Source organism: Pogona vitticeps, chromosome 1 (genome assembly GCF_051106095.1).
Source record: "Pogona vitticeps strain Pit_001003342236 chromosome 1, PviZW2.1, whole genome shotgun sequence".
NCBI lineage: Eukaryota > Metazoa > Chordata > Lepidosauria > Squamata > Agamidae > Pogona > Pogona vitticeps.
Window position 1 is genome coordinate 355,220,458 of NC_135783.1, and position 16,364 is coordinate 355,236,821.

The following is a 16,364-nucleotide window of genomic DNA, read 5'->3' on the forward strand; positions in this document are numbered from 1 at the left end:
GTGTGTGTGTGTGTGTGTGTGTGTGTGTGTGTGTGTGTGTGTGTGTGTGTGTGTGTGTGTGTGTGTGTGTGTGTGTGTGTGTGTGTGTGTGTGTGTGATTACAGGGTCCAGGGGTTTAAAAATGGAACACCCCACTGTCCAAAGTTGTGGATTCCCATCGCCCTTTGGATGGCGATCTGTGTAACACTGCCATTGTGACACTCACAAACCCAAATTCTGACACACCGGCCCGAATCCCATTGGGATTTCCGGCACACGTCAGAGAAAGCATGGAAACGGAAGCGGTTGATTGCAAACGGGCCGGCCGTGTGGCTCAACTGGCATCTCATTCATTCGCTGCAATTTGCCACAGCCCCTTTCCTTGATGCCTCTTGCCCGGGCATAAATGACCTGCAGTTGGAATTTGACGGGGATAATATATTGCAAAGATTCCTGCTCAGAGGAATTTCGTCTCTTGCGCCTCCCAACAGCGCTGCCAGGTGAGCCTATAACCTGTTAAGGGTCCTCCCGGGCACAGCCAGGGTATAAATCATCAAGATCCCCTTGTGATGAACGCCATGCTCCTTTTGAAGCTCCTGGCTCAGCAGGGTAGTTTTTCAGCAAAGGGTCCTGCTTTAAAATAGCAGAGGGCACTTATCCCCTATTTGCTATAATAACCGTCAAGGCTTTTAGATACAGGCAGGCTGGAAATGTGTCCGTCCTCCCCTTTAGATCTGCCTTGTTTTTCTATTTCAAGTTGGTTGGTGTTTTCTCTAAACACGTATAATTGGTATCTGATCGGGAGGGGGAGATTTTTTAATCCAGCATGATGAAGGACTACCAATATTTTCATGCAGCTGGAACTATAGCCTCTGTGTGGATAATGGTGCAATATTTTTGGTTCAGTAAGCACACGGGGAGTGTATTAGGTGCCATTGTGGTGCAACAGTAGTTATGCACTGGATAGACTTCAGACAGAGCTTTCCAGAATCCTGCAATCTCTCAGGGGCTCCCTTCTCCTTCCCTGAAATTTGCATCGGAACCACGCATCACGCAGAAACAAGCCACTGGCTAATAACAAGGACCACAGGTCAGCAAGGCAGAAGAGCAGTAGCTATAAGGAACTGCAGGATCAGGCCTAGTGTGTGAGAAGAATAAAAGGGGCAGTGTTGGTTCATCTAAATGCATTGACTAGTTTCTGCAGAAATCATTGTCCGGAATTCTGTTTGCCTTGATGATCTCTTGAGCTGCAATTATTTGTTTGTTTGTTTGTTTGTTTGTTTGTTTGTTTGTTTGTTTATTGGATGTATATACCGCCCCATAGCGCTACAAGCACTCTCCGGGCGGCTTACAATTTAATTATACATGCTACACATTGCCCCCCCCCCCAGCAAGCTGGGTACTCATTTTACCGACCTCGGAAGGATAGAAGGCTGAGTCAACCTTGAGCTGGCTCCCTGGGACTGAACCCCAGGTCGTGAGCACAGTTTTGGCTGCAGTACAGCGTTTTAACCACTGCGCCACGAGGCTCAATTACAGAAGCTTCTGTTATAAACAAGGGCAATTTACTCTTTGGCGAGTTAGTGGGGATTTGTCCTAATATATATTACATGTAAGAATGGGTTCAAGTGACAGGAAGCCAGATTAGGCTGAATATCAGGGAAAAGGTCCTAACTGTTAGAGCAGTACAACAATGGAACCCAATGACTTTTAGAGGTGCTGCTGAGCGCTCCAATGCTGGAGGCCTTCAAGAGAAACTTAGACAACCCTCTGTCAGATCTGCTTTGAATTGGATTCCTGCACTGAGAAGGGGATTGGACTCGATGGTTTTAAAGACCCCCTTCCAGCTCCTTGATTCTATGATTCTAATATACCCAGTATCCTGCTTGCCACCTACTGGAGGGATGGAGAATATATTGGGGTGCAGAATGGACCGTTCACACACACACATGGACAGATTGAGAGAGGGAAAAAGAGTCAAGCTGGATGCCAGCTATTGAATCAGACTGATAAGAGTTGTAAGGGACCCCGACGGTCATCTAGTCCAACCCCATCTGAACGCAGGAATCCCCAGCTAGAGCATTCCTGCCAGATGGCCAGCCCACTTCGATATAAACAGCTCCAATGAAGGAGAGTGTGTTGCTTACTTACCCAGACACTTAGGAAGTGAAACATATTCAGTAGGATACCCTTAGGTGCCACAAAAACCAACGAGGGGGGTCCTAGATCAAATCAAGCCTGAACGATCTGTAGAAGCAAAAATGTTGAAACTAAGGCTGTCATACTTTGGGCCCATCCCGAGAAGGCGGAATCTTCTGGGAAAGACAGTTGTGTTGGGAAAAGTTGAAGGCAGCAGGAAAAGAGGAAGGCCCGATACAAGGTGGATTGACTCCCTAAAAAGGAAGCCACGGGGTTGAGTCGGCAAGAGCTGAGCCACGCAGTGGAAGACAGAACATGCTGGGGTTCCCTCCTTCATAGGGCCACCACGAGCGAGAGGCAACTTGACAGCACAGAATGACGACAACGATGATGACGAGGGTGACGACGACGACGATGGCAACAACAACAACAACAACAACAACAACAACAACAACAACGGTTTGTGTGGATCTTTCCAAACTTTTCAAGCCAAGAAAAGCTTCAGCTCTCCAGCACGGTTGCTGTAGATTAAAAAGTTCCCTTCTGTTTCTCTGCAGTGGGTCAAAAATAGGAAGCCGCCGTTTCAATGAAGGCAGCGGACAAGTAAAATAGACAAGTGTCTTCTTACAGGAGCTGAAGCCAAACCAGGCATTTAGTATCATGAAAGAAGGAACAACGCTCCCATTGCCGTTTAGATCCTCAACAACAAATACTCCAAGTAAAGTTTGCCTCCGACCATCAAAGCACAACACAGCAATGTAAGTTTCCAAGAAACAAGGATGCACAAAACACAAGAAACTACACAAACTTCATTTCCTCGGCGGGAAAATGAATTGAAAAATATAGACGTGGAGGGAGAAACATTTCCGAACATTTGTACAAATTACCATACAGGAATGAAAAGGGGGGGGGGAAGCCCTGTAGATACGAGGGGCTGTATCAAGAAGGCCGAGGTCCTTTGGAGAAATGCAGGAAGAATGAGATGCGGGGCCAGGATCCTAGTGGCGTTTGCACAACTTGCGGTGGCTAATTGCTCAGGGGCTAGGGGGCACCTCCTATTTGTATAGCTCCACACGAGTGTGCAACCAAGACGTGCCACAGCACCTTAAGGTGAGCTACAATCAAGACTAGCTGTGACAAATTAAACAAACCTTAGGCAAACCCTGATTGGAGTCTGACTTCCTCCTGTGTGGTGCTGCGGTTAAACTGCAGTACTGCAGTGAAGACTCTGCTCGCGACCGCCATTCGTTCAATCCCGGCGGGCTGACATAGGCAGACGAAGGTTCACTCCACATTTCTATCCTTCCAAGGCTGGCAAAATGAGTACCCAGCTCGATTGGGGGGAGAGTCATGTTTAGCCTTCATCCTGTATCATTAAATCTCAAAGTGCCCAGAGAGTGCTTTAAGTTCTAGAGGGTGGCGCTATATATTCAGCACACTTTGCTTTTTACGATCTTGTTCGAGCTTTAAAAATAAACATTGCCGTTTGATCTCTGCATGACAGCTGCGAAGAATATTATCTCTTGTTAAGTAATCAAGTCCCTTCTGAGTCACTTTATGTCACTGGAAATGTCCACCTGGCAGTTTGTTCGGAAGGAGCCTTTTATACTTGTTGATCGAGTTTACAAGCTCTACCGCGTGTTTTGGCTTCTTCTGGTATTCCTGGGACCAAAACGGGAAGGGGCAGAGGCGCGCTCTCTCAGCGTTTCCAGCACGCCGAAGGTTGCACGTCCAAGAGGGTGAGGGTTAAAGGGACGGGTATGGCCCCCAAGTGATCAATGTTGGATTCAATCTGATTTTTTTATTAACTTTTATTTAAAAGAATGCATTGCTTACGGTCAAGGTGGCTACGGTGGGTTTTTTGTTAAGTGAAAAATGGATTCGTAGCTGAAACAACTATACTAGTGGCAATTAATTAATTTAATTTAATTTAATTAAAAATGTAAAAGTGGTGACATGGGAACATCAAGGAATGATGTGGCCTTCAGAAGATGGTAAAAGTGTGTCCATGCTGCTAAAGGCCCCAAGAGGTCATTCTGAGCCCCCCCACACACACACACACCTTAAAATGTGGTGGTGCAGTGGTATGCAAGTGTGTGTGTGTGTGTGTGGGAGGGTGCTAAGCGGCCCTTTGGATGTGCATGCAGCCTATGGACCACATTTGGTTTTTTTGTTTTTTTAACAGGCCACTGTTCTGGATGGTGAACAAGTAACATAACAGGAAAAAAAAAACCTCTAAATTTAGAATCTCTAATACTTAACGACTCTAAGAAAAAAAAATTATGCATAGTAAATACAAAATATGGTGATCCAGGGCAGCAGACAACAGCAATTTCAGAGGCCTACTAGAAAAAAGACAAAAACATTTACTTGACGCCATGTTATGAGGCCATAAAAGTCGGGTGAAAACAGGCAGGATTTAATCTGTCTCCTAAGATCAAGGAGGGACGTGGCTCATTGCACCTGAGAGGGGAGGGAATTCCAGAGCCGTGGGGCCGCCACAGAGAAGGCCTGGTTTCGGGGGGGCCAATGTCCGGGCCTCCCTCGGGGTCGCCACCTGTCGATGAGGTGCGAGCAGGACAGGCAGACGTTTCGAGGGAGCTGCGCTCAGACCGGTACGAACAAGGTCCTAAACCGTTGAGGGCTTTCAAGGTTTGCAGAAGCACCTTGAACGTGGCCCGGAAACAGACAGGCAGCCCTTGCAGATGTGCCGGGACGGGTGGTCTATGGTCAGATTGTGATGTGCCCGGCAGCTACATTTTCCTCTTGCTGCAGCGTCTGAACTGCCGTCAAGGGCTGCTCCACGTAGAGAGAGTTGCAACAGTCTATCCTCAAGATTACAAGTGCATGGACTGGTGTCCTTAGGGACTTCCGGACCAGAGTGGGGTTGCAAACTAAAATTCATGGGGAAAAGGCATACTCAGTGGGGTTTTTTGTTTCCTTGCTGGCTGGCTTTTCATAAATATGTCCAGTTCTTCTGTTCTGGGCAGTTGCAACAAGGAATTATGCCACTGTTCATGCCACAGCTGATAAGTCAAAAAGAACTTTTCATTACCGCCCATTACTGCTTCAGACGGGTACCCGTGAGAAGAACTATAAACGTGGGGTGTTTTGCCCCTCCTTCCTTTCTAGCAGCGCTAAAACAAATGTCGGTAGACCGAATCAAGCTTTCTCGCCTCCTCCATGAGACAAGCGGCGGGAAGAATATTGCAGGTTGGGGGGAAATCCAGTCACCGGGGAAGACTCAGCCCTAAAGCGGATCGTTGACCCCTTTTCTTTTCTTTAGGAAAATGGCAGGCACCGTGTGTGGGGGCAGGCGTGTGGGAGGAAGGGACCATCCGCTTTAATTAATAAAACTGGAAAGGGAACGAAAATGGTGTTGGAGAATTTATTTTTGTGCCGCTCTCATTAACGTTGTTCCCAGGAGGCTGTGGCTCCTAATAGGCTCTGGCAGGGACTTGTGTATTTTATTTAAAGTTCATCTTTTAATTGAGTTTCAGCCCCACCGTTCCGAATCCCCTGGGAGGGACCCAGTGGGGCTCCCTGCCCGATTCAAAAGTGCTTGTTGTGACCTAGAAAGGCCTGTAATGCGGTGGTCCAGGCTATCTGAAGGACCACATCTCCCCATATGAGCCTTCTTGGCATTTAAGATCCTCCGAGGAGCCCCTTCTCTTGGCCCCACAGCCATTGCAGACACAATTGATGGGGACACGAGAGACCAGGCCTTCTCGGTGGCAGCCCCCCCCCCAGGAGATGGGAGGCTGACCCCCCTCCCTTGTATCCTTCTACCCACAGCTGGAGACCTCTCTCTTCAGGCAGTCTTTTAACCATCACAACTGAAACCTCCCCCCCCCCAATGCCTTCTTAAAGATAGTTTTCAGTGTTTACTTGCTCTTAATTATTCAACTGTATTTTTTTAATTAGCTTCTCATTTTATTGTGTTTTTTTTAATGTTTAACTTTTGTTTTCAATCCTATACCTTTTAATAGTATGAGCCACCTTTAGGGTCCCCTTCCTGGGAGAAAGAAAGCATATTAATAAAACAAACAAACAAATAATAGTTGTTGTGGGTTTTTCGGGCTCTTTGGCCGTGTTCTGAAGGTTGTTCTTCCTAACGTTTCGCCAGTCTCTGTGGCCGGCATCTTCAGAGGACAGCACTCTGTGCTCTGGTGTAGTTGGCTTGGGAGTGGAGTATTTATGGCTCTGAGATAGGCTTTTGTCCTTTTCAGGAGATGGGTGATTAGTGTGTCTTGTTGTGGATGCATTATTGTGATAAGGAGGAGAGATTATCTGTCACTGTGATTGATGGGTGCAGTGATCCCCGGTCCTTGTGGCTGGGTAGAGTTCGTTGACCTTTTGCACGCTGCTCAAATTTTGTTGAGTTTCAAACTTTCCTCTTTTTTTGTTGAAGTTCTGCTGGTGCTTGTGGATTTCAATAGCTTCCCTGTGCAGTCTGATGTAATGATTGCTGGTGTTGTCCAGTATTTCAGTATTTGAAATAGAATTTCATGTCCAGCTTGTAAATAAATGGGTTCAATTGTGCCTCTGTTTAGCCCAAGTGTTGGCAAAGTGTAGCTGCTGGGCTGCATTTGGTTTGCTAAATGCATGTGGGGTGTGAACTCTGAGCCCTCTGTGTACTACTCAATACTCCAGTTAAAAAACGAAAGTGTCTAAGAATGACCCTCCAGGTCACCAGAGGCCTCAGAGGCATCCAGCTGGGTCTCCACTTCCCAGCCCTGTTTTATGCCCTCCCCCCCCTTTTTTTTGCAAAGCTAAGGGTGGCCTTCTGAGGTCTTCTCATTTTGGAAACCGGAAGAGGACCGAAACGTCGTGGAGGTCCTGAAGGGAGACCTCTTGAGCGCTCCTGTTATTTGAGTTGATTGGTTGACTTTATGCTGCTGATGGGCTTGAGTAAATGATGCGAGGGCAATCTTGTGCCTCCTCTTCTCGTTGCTCAGGTGCGTCCTGCTGAGATCCACAAGGAGCAGCCATCCCTCCCTTGCTCCCGGGGGTGGGTGGGGTCGGTGTGTTTCTTCCAGATTTGCACCATGGTTTACCTTGTGTTACAACCTCAGTCCCCCTCTTTCCACTTCTAGGCTGGACAGCAGCGCTGGTGGGAGCAGGAAATCGCGGTGAACGGGAAGATCCAGAAGGGAGAATTAATCACCTACAACTTGACAGAACTGATCAAGCCAGAGGCATATGAGGTCCGCCTGACGCCGGTCACCATATTCGGTGACGGGGATTCAACCATCCGCGTCATCAAATACAGCGGTAAGGAGATGAGGCGTCTGAGGGTGTGTGTGTATGTGTGTGTGTGTGTGTAGAAAGTCTCCTTGAATAAGAATGAGGTGGATGGGTTTCCAAAAAGGAAGCCACAGACTTCGGTTTGCAAGAGCTGAGCAAGTGGGCTGGAAACAAATGAGTGCTGTTGGGTTCAGTCCTATGAAAGACCCCTTCTGAAAGAAGCGGGAGGGGAAGAAAGGCAGGTTACGTCTGAGTAGACACATAGGGATGGCGGCCCTCAAGTGGCTCATGGATCATCATCTTGGAGTTCCACGTTTCTTCTGTAGCACTTTCCAAAGAGATTGCTCTGTTGTCTTGCCAAAGACAAATCATAACAGCTTGTATGTTTTCATGAAAGCTTTCTCGGCTGGGATCCAATGGTTGTTGTGGGTTTTTCGGGCTGTTTGGCCGTGTTCTGGAGGTTTTTCTTCCTAATGTTTTGCCCGTCTCTGTGACTGGCATCTTCAGAGGACAGGAGTTCTAATTCGGTCTGTGTTCTGGTGTAGTGTGTGGGATAGTTGAGTATTTGTAGCTGTGAGATCAGCTTTTTGTCTTTTTCAGGAGATTGGGTGATTATGGTGATCAGAATGTTTTTTGTTGTGGGTGTATTGTTGTGATAAGGGGGGAGATGATCTGTCACTGTGATTGATGAGTATCAATAGCTAGTCTTTTGTGTGCAGTGATCACCCCTCCTACTGGCTTGGTAGAGTTCGACTCATCCTGATCACCATAATCACCCAACCACCTGAAAAGGACAAAAAGCTGATCCTATGGCTACAAATACTCAGCTATCCCACACACTACACCAGAACACGGACCAAGTTAGGACTTCTGTCCTCTGAAGACACCGGCCACAGAGATTAGCAAAATGTTAGGAAGAAAAACTTCCAGAACAGGACCAAACAACCTGAAAAACCTAAAAGAACAAGCCTATATGTTCTTTGCCATCAAGCTGCATCACATTTATGGTGACCCTATCAAGGTTTCTAAGGGAGGAGAGATCTTTAAGGAGTGGTTTGCTACCAGTTCCAGCTGGAGTGCGTTTCTGTGCCTGAGCAAGGATTTGAACCCGGATCACCTGAATCCCAGCCCTGTACTACACCGCCATGGCTCATACAGCAGCCTAGACACAAGACATATGTTGGCAGACACTCTCGTTAATTAAGCCTCCTGCTCGTTGTCAAGATGTCTGTGCAGACAGGCCTTTGAGTGTCTCTTGCTAAGCTTAATCAGAGCATTGCCGTTTTCTTTCACTCTGGCGCCCCATCTCCGCATAGAGGAACTCTTGCTCGTTATTTTTCCTCTGGTGGATCCTTCAGGCTGAAGCTCAGCTGAAAACACTGTGATACGAAGGCGATGCCAGCCCAGGGGCTGCTAGAGGACAACGTGGTGCATTTGCCGGTACTTCCACAGACCTGAAAGCTGGGAAGGAAAAGTTACTTTTAATCATGATGACGGCCAGCCAGCTCCCTGTGACCAGGACGGGCATCAGTGTCCTCTGAAGGGCAGCCGGACCTCGGCCTGAGAAGGACCCTTGGTCCAGCCAAATAGGTTGGGAGAGCTTTACTGCTGGGGGGTGGACCACCTGGTCCTTCCTCCAGGCGTTTCAGAGTACCGGTCTCCTCTTCATCGCCAGCCCTGTGGCCAAATGTCAGAGGGGACAGGAGCTCCAGTCCAAGACCTCCAGAAAGTGGCAGAGGAAGTAGAGCCACCGGCCGTGTCTCCTTCTTAGACGCTCCAGTCCAGGATGATCAACATGGATGGGCAGTCCTTGCATCATCACCTCCCAGGGTGGGCTCTCCATCTTCGAACCTTCAGCAGCTCATGGCCAGAGCACCTGGCCGCAATATACCAGGGCCCAAGGTTCCCCTCCCTGGACCCCAAACTTCCATTATTTCTTGACTGGTCCTAGTGATCCAGACTGCTAGCCGAGTCTTCTGCTAGCCGAGTCTTCTGCTTGCCGAGTCTGTCTTTGCTACAGCGCTGCCTCGCTTTGCTAACACTTCAGTGGTCCTGGAGAATCGGTGGCAGTGTTTTGGATTTTGGTTAAATTCTTCTAGCGGTGCAGCGGAAGTACAGGGTTCCCCAGAGCAGAATTAGCTTCCATTTCCCCAGATTAGTCAAACCCTCCCCCCTTTTTTTCACCAACTAGCACCTACAGTCTCAATAATTCAGTGTGAGACATTCTTAGGATAAAAATAAATAAACAAAACCATTTCATTTACTTACACTTCTGGACAGGTAAAAGCAAACTGAGAACAAACATGACTGCTTGCAGCAACAGGTCACCGCCGACTCCCTGCTTCCAACAGACTAATTCTTTTTCTCTTGACTGACTCCAGCAGATATGGGGTTTTTTCTTCCCTCCTTTATCCCAGGGGACTTGAGTAGCCTCAATCTTCCTGGCTTTGGCACACTTTGGAGCGGGCTCCCTCTTCTCCCCCCCCCCCCGATGGCTTTCCCTCACTGGGGCCTGAAGCCACTATGTGGGGAGAGGACGATCTCCTGACAGACATTTCCTGGATCCCGCCAACCTCAACTGGAGGTTCAGTTCTTGCATCCGCTCATCACTTTCCCATCATGGCTGATGTGACTTACTTCCTCACCACCTTTTGCTTCTTCAATCTTTTCAGCAAGGGTGATCCAAAGGATCCCTGCAAGCTGGTGCTCTCCCCCATTTTTGCTGCGCACCTCCCTGGGAGGTGATGGTGCCTCTCTTCCAAGCCCCACCCATTTGCCTCTGCTGAGGGTGTAGATCCAGGCAAGCTTTTGGGGAATCTGTTGTTTTACAGAATACTTCATTCATTTCTGCTCCTTCGTAGTTCCAACAGTCCGTAGGTGCTCGGGCACACGTGTGAGGTCCCCCTCTGGCCAGTTTTCTGTAGGAATATCATAGCATTCATGGTTGACCATTAAGTATTTATTATTTATTTATTTATTTGATTTTTACCCCACCCCTCTAGACCATGTCTACTCGGTAGCATCTCTATAAAAGTTTGGTGACCAAGCAAGACTCGCTTGATGCGGTTCTCTACAATTTCAGTTCCTTTGGAGACAGAAGAAAGTTGAAAAAAGAAAGAAAGAAAGAAAGAAAGAAAGAAAGAAAGAAAGAAAGAAAGAAAGAAAGAAAGAAAGAAAGAAAGAAAGAAAGAAAGGGAGGGAGGGAGGGAGAGAGAGAGAGAGAGGAAGGAAGGAAGAAGGAAGGAAGGAAAAGGAACAAAGAGGCAGGCAAAGAAGGATAGAGGAGGGAGGGAAGGAAGAAAAAGAAAAGGAAGGGAGGGAGGGAGGCAGGGAGGGAGGAAAAGAAAAAGGGAAGGAGGGAGAGTGAGAGGAAGGAAGGAAGGAAGGAAGGAAGGAAGGAAGGAAGGAAGGAAGGAAGGAAGGAAGGAAGGAAGGAAGGAAGAAAAGAAAAAAGGAAGGAAGGAAGGAAGGAAGGAAGGAAGGAAGGAAGGAAGGAAGAAAGAAAGAAAGAAAGAAAGAAAGAAAGAAAGAAAGAAAGAAAGAAAGAAAGAAAGAAAGAAAGAAAATTTCTCAGCAATCACAAAGTAATTGTGTTAGCAAACACAGGGAAGCCGATCTTGAACAACTGACTCCATTTTTCTCATGGAAAATTACCCAGGAAGCGAAACACTGATTATTCTCCTTAGATAAAGGAGCGTTCAAAACAGCAAAGGCAGTCAAATCAAAGAGTTCTTTCAAAACAGCTGTAGGTAAGTTAAATTTGGACTTAAGTGTGAGGCTCGTGGGTTGAATGGAAATGTGATCGCTTCTATCCACAAAGACAGTCGGGGGGGAATGAAGAATACTGTGCAGAAGATTTTCAAGTACAGAACATTTTAAATTGATCAGGAGTTCTTCAACAAACAGAACCCAGTGTGATGCAGTGGACAGATATCTGGGCCAGTAGTCAGGAGCTCCGGGTTCAAAATACTGCTCAGCCTTGAAAACTCACAGGAGAAGGGTTGACCTTGTAAAACCTTAAATGTCTCCCCCACTTTAAAATCTGCATTTGGGTCGCTGTTTAAGTCCAGTGCATGGGACGTGGTGGTGCTGCAGGTTAAACCACAGAAACCTCTGTGCTGCAAGGTCAGAAGACCGGCTGTCACAAGATCGAATCCAGGTGACGGAGTGAGCTCCCGTCGCTTGTCCCAGCTCCTGCCAACCTAGCCGTTTGAAAGCATGCAAAAATTGTGAGTCGACAAATAGGGACCACCTTGGTGGGAAGGTCACAGCATTCCGTGACCACAGAAACTGTCTCTGGACAAACGCTGGCTCTACGGCCCCCTAGAGTCGGACACGACTGGACTCAATGTCAAGGGGAAACCTTTACCTTAAGTCCAGTGCAACTTGACAGTGCGTAACCGAGGACCCAGTAAGAGCATCGGGGCTGGGCTGTTGAGATCCCCTTGCCCTACCACCTGGCCATTCCTTCTCCTTTCTCTATGCCACCCAATGCCTCCTCCATCGTCTGCAGGTGCCTCCTGTCCGCCGATGCCTGCCCTCCCTTCCTCCGTGGCTGCCAGGGGCCCGAGAGCCAAGGTTTCGGCACGGCTCCCCCCCCCCCGAGCTGCAGGGGAAGGGCGGACGGCCCGCCCAGGGCACAGGTGGCAAACCCCCTCACACATATCCATCACACTGTACAGAACTGTTAAGTAATTCTGCATTCTCTTCTGCCTTCCTTTTGTAGCCCCGATGAATCCTCACTTACGTAAGTATTCGAAATACGTCGTTTCTTCTTTTCGTAGGACGTATCAGAAGCAGGGCCAAAACTGGGATGGGGGGGATGAAGAGAAATACTGCTCTCTCATAAAATTATTGGAGATGGGCAAGAAACTGAACGACGAACCGGAAAAACCACGAATCGGACTGGTTTGTGGTTCGGTTCTGCCGAAATGAAACAAAAATGCTGAATTTTCTTCCTCTTGGCCCTTCGTTTTTGCTTTGGCAAAACGGGACTCCTTCCCGCTCCCTTCCCGCCACCCCCATGTCTCCTCCCTACCTGGCCTTCCTCCTCCTCCTCTTCCTCATGTCCCCTCGCCCTCTTCGGAGACTTAACGTAGGCGTGTGAATGCACGGAGAAAAGTGAACTCGGCTCCTGGAACGTGGAAGCCAGGCCATCAGCTCTGAAGAGGGTGGTGGCGCAGAAGGAAAAGGAGGAAGCAGGACTGGGTAGCAAAGCGACAGGGGTGGCGCGAAGGGGGTGGGTTCCCTTCCTCCCAGGCACAAACTCGAAAAATGAATGCAAGCCAGTTCGTTTTTTCCAGGGGTTTGGAGGCAGTCCGTGGTACGTGGCTAACCACAAACCGTCACAAACCACTGGTTTTCTGGTGGTCTACAAATGGCCACTAACCCTCTGAGGTGACCGGCAATGGCGCCAAAGGCTGAAGTCCTTCACGGAAGCTCCTTCTCGCAGTTCGCCGTCTTCACGAGCGCATTCGCTGGGAACCCGAAGGAGGTTCTTCTTGGTGACCGCTCTCCGAGGGGCTGGGATGCCTTGCTTTGGGAACTGAACTGCCCGAGACATTCCCTTTTAGGCAGGATTTTAGCTATTCAGTGGGACAAAAGGAGGACCAAATGCTGGAAACTGTTGTTTTTAGGGGGGTGTTTCTAAAGGGGTTTAAAAATGTTTGGAAATGATTAGTCTTTTTACTTTTACTACACTGTTTAATAGTTTTTTTTTCCAATGGTGCAGCAGATTGTATTTTCATCCGCGTGGCTGTCACATCGATTTGTGAGCTGCCTCGGGACCCCCCTGCGCTATAGGAAATGTGGCACTAAAAATAAAACAAATAAATGAAGAACTACTAGAAAGAAAACCTGCCTTGGGACAGGACCCAGGCAGGTGGATTGAAGCGTGGATATTGATAGGCGGGGAAAGGAAAAGAGATCAGAGTCACTGCGGGAAAGGACTTCCGTGGCCATGTTTCTGCTGATAACAGAGAACCAGGCAAAAGACATGTTTGATTGATTGATTGATTCGACTTTTATAAAAGGGGATTGGGCCCCTTTGCCCTCTGATGCCCCCCTATTCTGAGCAGAGGTGTGCCGACGTGTGGGTTCAGACGACAGCTTCCAGAATCCCCTAGCTGCCTGGGGGATTTTGGGACTCCTAGTCCTGAAACACAAACCTGCAGACCTCTACCTTGTGAGGCTCTTGTTGCAGGCTGGAAAAAAAAATGTCAGCAGACCAAGCCTCGTTGCATTTCTCCTTCCGCTGCCGGTGAGGGTTTACCAGATTTCGAAGACCTGCTGGCTGGTTTTCTTTTACTGCAATTCTGTGTTCATCTTTGTGAACTGGGTCGCTTTGCTCCGGACCAAAGACATTTCAGGCCCATTCCAGAACCATCCAGTGTGGAATTGCTCTTATTTGTTCTGAATCGACCTGATTTGACTTGGGTTGGTTGTGCAACCTCTAGAGTCTGACCCAAGGCAAGGAGTCGTGATGGGCAACCGATTTGTTCTGAGCGCATGCTGGGGGAGAAGAGAAGCCACAGATGTTTGTTTGTTTTATTCCAGGTTTGTGTGCGAAATCATTATTCATGTGAATGTGGCTTCAATCTGTTGGCAGGAGAATTCCACTGTGGCTTTGAAGACAACAACATTTGCTTATTCTCCCAAGATCAGAAGGATAATTTCGACTGGACAAGACAGAACATAGTCCTCCGAGACACAAAGTACACCCCCAACACAGGCCCCAGTGCTGACCGGTCTGGCTCAAAAGAAGGTAAAAAAATGTGATCGCAAAACGATGGTCTGAATAGGGGCTTTTCGCTTTGCAATGATCGGTTCCCTGCTTCGGGAACTGATTCTTCGCAAAACGACGATTTTAGAACAGCTGATCGGCAGTTTCCAAATGGCCACCAGGTAAATAAAATGGCTCCCCGCTGTTTTCTGGGACGGATTCCTCGCTGCACAGGCACCGAAAATAGCCGCCCTATGGAGGATCTTTGCTGGACGGTGAGTTTCCAGCCCATTGGAACGCATTGAAGGGGTTTCAGTGCGTTTCAATGGGCTTTTTATTTTCGCATTACGATGTTTTCGTTCTACAGCGATTTTGCTGGAAAGAATTAACGTTGTAATGCAAGGCAGCACTGTACCTGCTTTTCACTTGGGGCCGCACTATGAGCTAAGGATCATTCATTCATTCATTCATTCATTCATTCATTCATTCATTCATATACGTCCCTAAGTGCCCCAATAGGAGGCCCCTGTAGTTCATTACTCCGGGTGGTTTTCAATGAGATAAAAACACAAGAAGCGTGAATTAAATAAAACAAATAAGCAGCAAACAAACTAAGAACTCTGATGTGATCTCAAACCATGAAGGGCTTTGTAGGTGATCGCCAAAACCTCGAATCTGATCAGATTACCTCACACCAGCCCGGATGGGAAGAAAACATCCCAAATGCTTCGTTCTCTTCAGTTAAGGTTGTCTAAACCTAACTGAAGAGAACAGTGAGAAGTTTTTAAAATGCTGCAAGAGATTTACTGGCAGCTGAGCATGAGACAAAGAGCTTTCCCCCACCCCTCCGTCTGGACCTGCTTGTAATTTGAGCAAAATGCCTGTTGCATCCCTTTCCTTTGAGACCAAGGAAAGGATGTCTGCATGCACATACATGCACACACAGAGAGAAAGTGATGAGCAGTTAGAAAGGAAACAAGCAACCCATCCGGTGCTTCTCCACCTCATTTCGGGCAATTTGTGCACTTTTGTGAATTGTGACATTTTATGCGAAACATGAATGAGGTAACCCGTTCAAACCCATGTCGGTCTGTGAAAATACTGCTTGTTGCTGTTTTGGCTGAAGATTGAGAACTTGATATATAGAAATCTCTTTTTAAATGATCGGTTCCTTTCAGAGAGAATACTGAAGAAATACCAGGTCCTCTTTTTGGACAAGCTTCAAAACTACTGTGATGGGAAGTGGGGGTGGGGGTGACTACAGCAACGTGGAGAGTTCAAAAACCAGAGAGTTCAAAATACTGCTTTCAGATTAATACTTGTTGTATTCCAGTGCATGGCTGGGATGGAGACGATAATTGCTTACCCAAAATGACTAAGTTGGAAGGCGAGACACAATTTGACCTGGGAGTATCTCTCTTCCCAGTCCACGGGATTAGTTGGAAAGATAGACTTCCTTTGCATTGTTGTTGTTGTTTAGTCGTTTAGTCGTGTCCGACTCTTGGTGACCCCATGGACCAGAGCACGCCAGGCCCTCCTGTCTTCCACTGCTTCCCGGAGTTGGGTCAAATTCATGTTGGTCGCTTCAGTGACAACCGTCTCGTCCTCTGTCGTCCCCTTCTCCTCTTGCCTTCACACTTTCCCAACATCAGAGTCTTTTCCAGGGAGTCTTCTCTTCTCATCAGATGGCCAAAGTATTGGAGCCTCAGCTTCAGGATCTGTCCTTCCAGTGAGCACTCAGGGTTGATTTCCTTTAGAATTGATAAGTTTGTTCTCCTTGCAGTCCAGGGGACTCTCAAGAGTCTCCTCCAGCACCACAATTTAAAAGCATCAATTCTTTGGTGGTCAGCCTTTTTTATGCTCCAGCTCTCACTTGTCAGCCTTTTGTATGCTCCAGCTCTCACTTCCATATATCACTACAGGAAAAACCTATTACTTATCATTTATTTATTTATTTTCCATGTAGTGGTTGAGGTGGTGATGCAGGTTTCTCCATTCTGAGCTACTTCTGGGTTGAGGGAAGGGTTCAAGGACCAACGAAACTCTGGACCTCCCATGGTCTGTGGCTGCTGAGCCCATGGAGAGGAATTAGGGCACTCAAACTTTGGAAATCAGGGTGCACAGCTTACAATGGGCGGACAGTATTAAGATTACAATAAACATCATCATTAGCTAAAACTACAGTTAAATAAAAATATACAAATTTAAAACCCATTTGAACATCTCAGGGCACTAATGGAAGGCAGCTTTATAGGACTCAGTCTACATTCGCTTTTTG

The 16,364-nt window shown here is 47.6% G+C and overlaps 1 protein-coding gene across 2 annotated transcripts in view; it reads left to right on the top strand.

Moving 5' to 3' along the window:
* MDGA2 (MAM domain containing glycosylphosphatidylinositol anchor 2) overlaps positions 1 to 16,364 on the top strand; it is a 504,154-nt gene that overhangs the window by 462,170 nt on the left and 25,620 nt on the right. For both annotated transcript variants that reach the window (XM_072986938.2, XM_072986939.2), the window contains exons 11-13: positions 7,215 to 7,392; positions 12,092 to 12,112; positions 13,973 to 14,128. In XM_072986938.2, the coding sequence (XP_072843039.2) occupies positions 7,215 to 7,392; positions 12,092 to 12,112; positions 13,973 to 14,128 (355 nt within the window). The remainder of the gene's footprint in view (positions 1 to 7,214; positions 7,393 to 12,091; positions 12,113 to 13,972; positions 14,129 to 16,364) is intronic.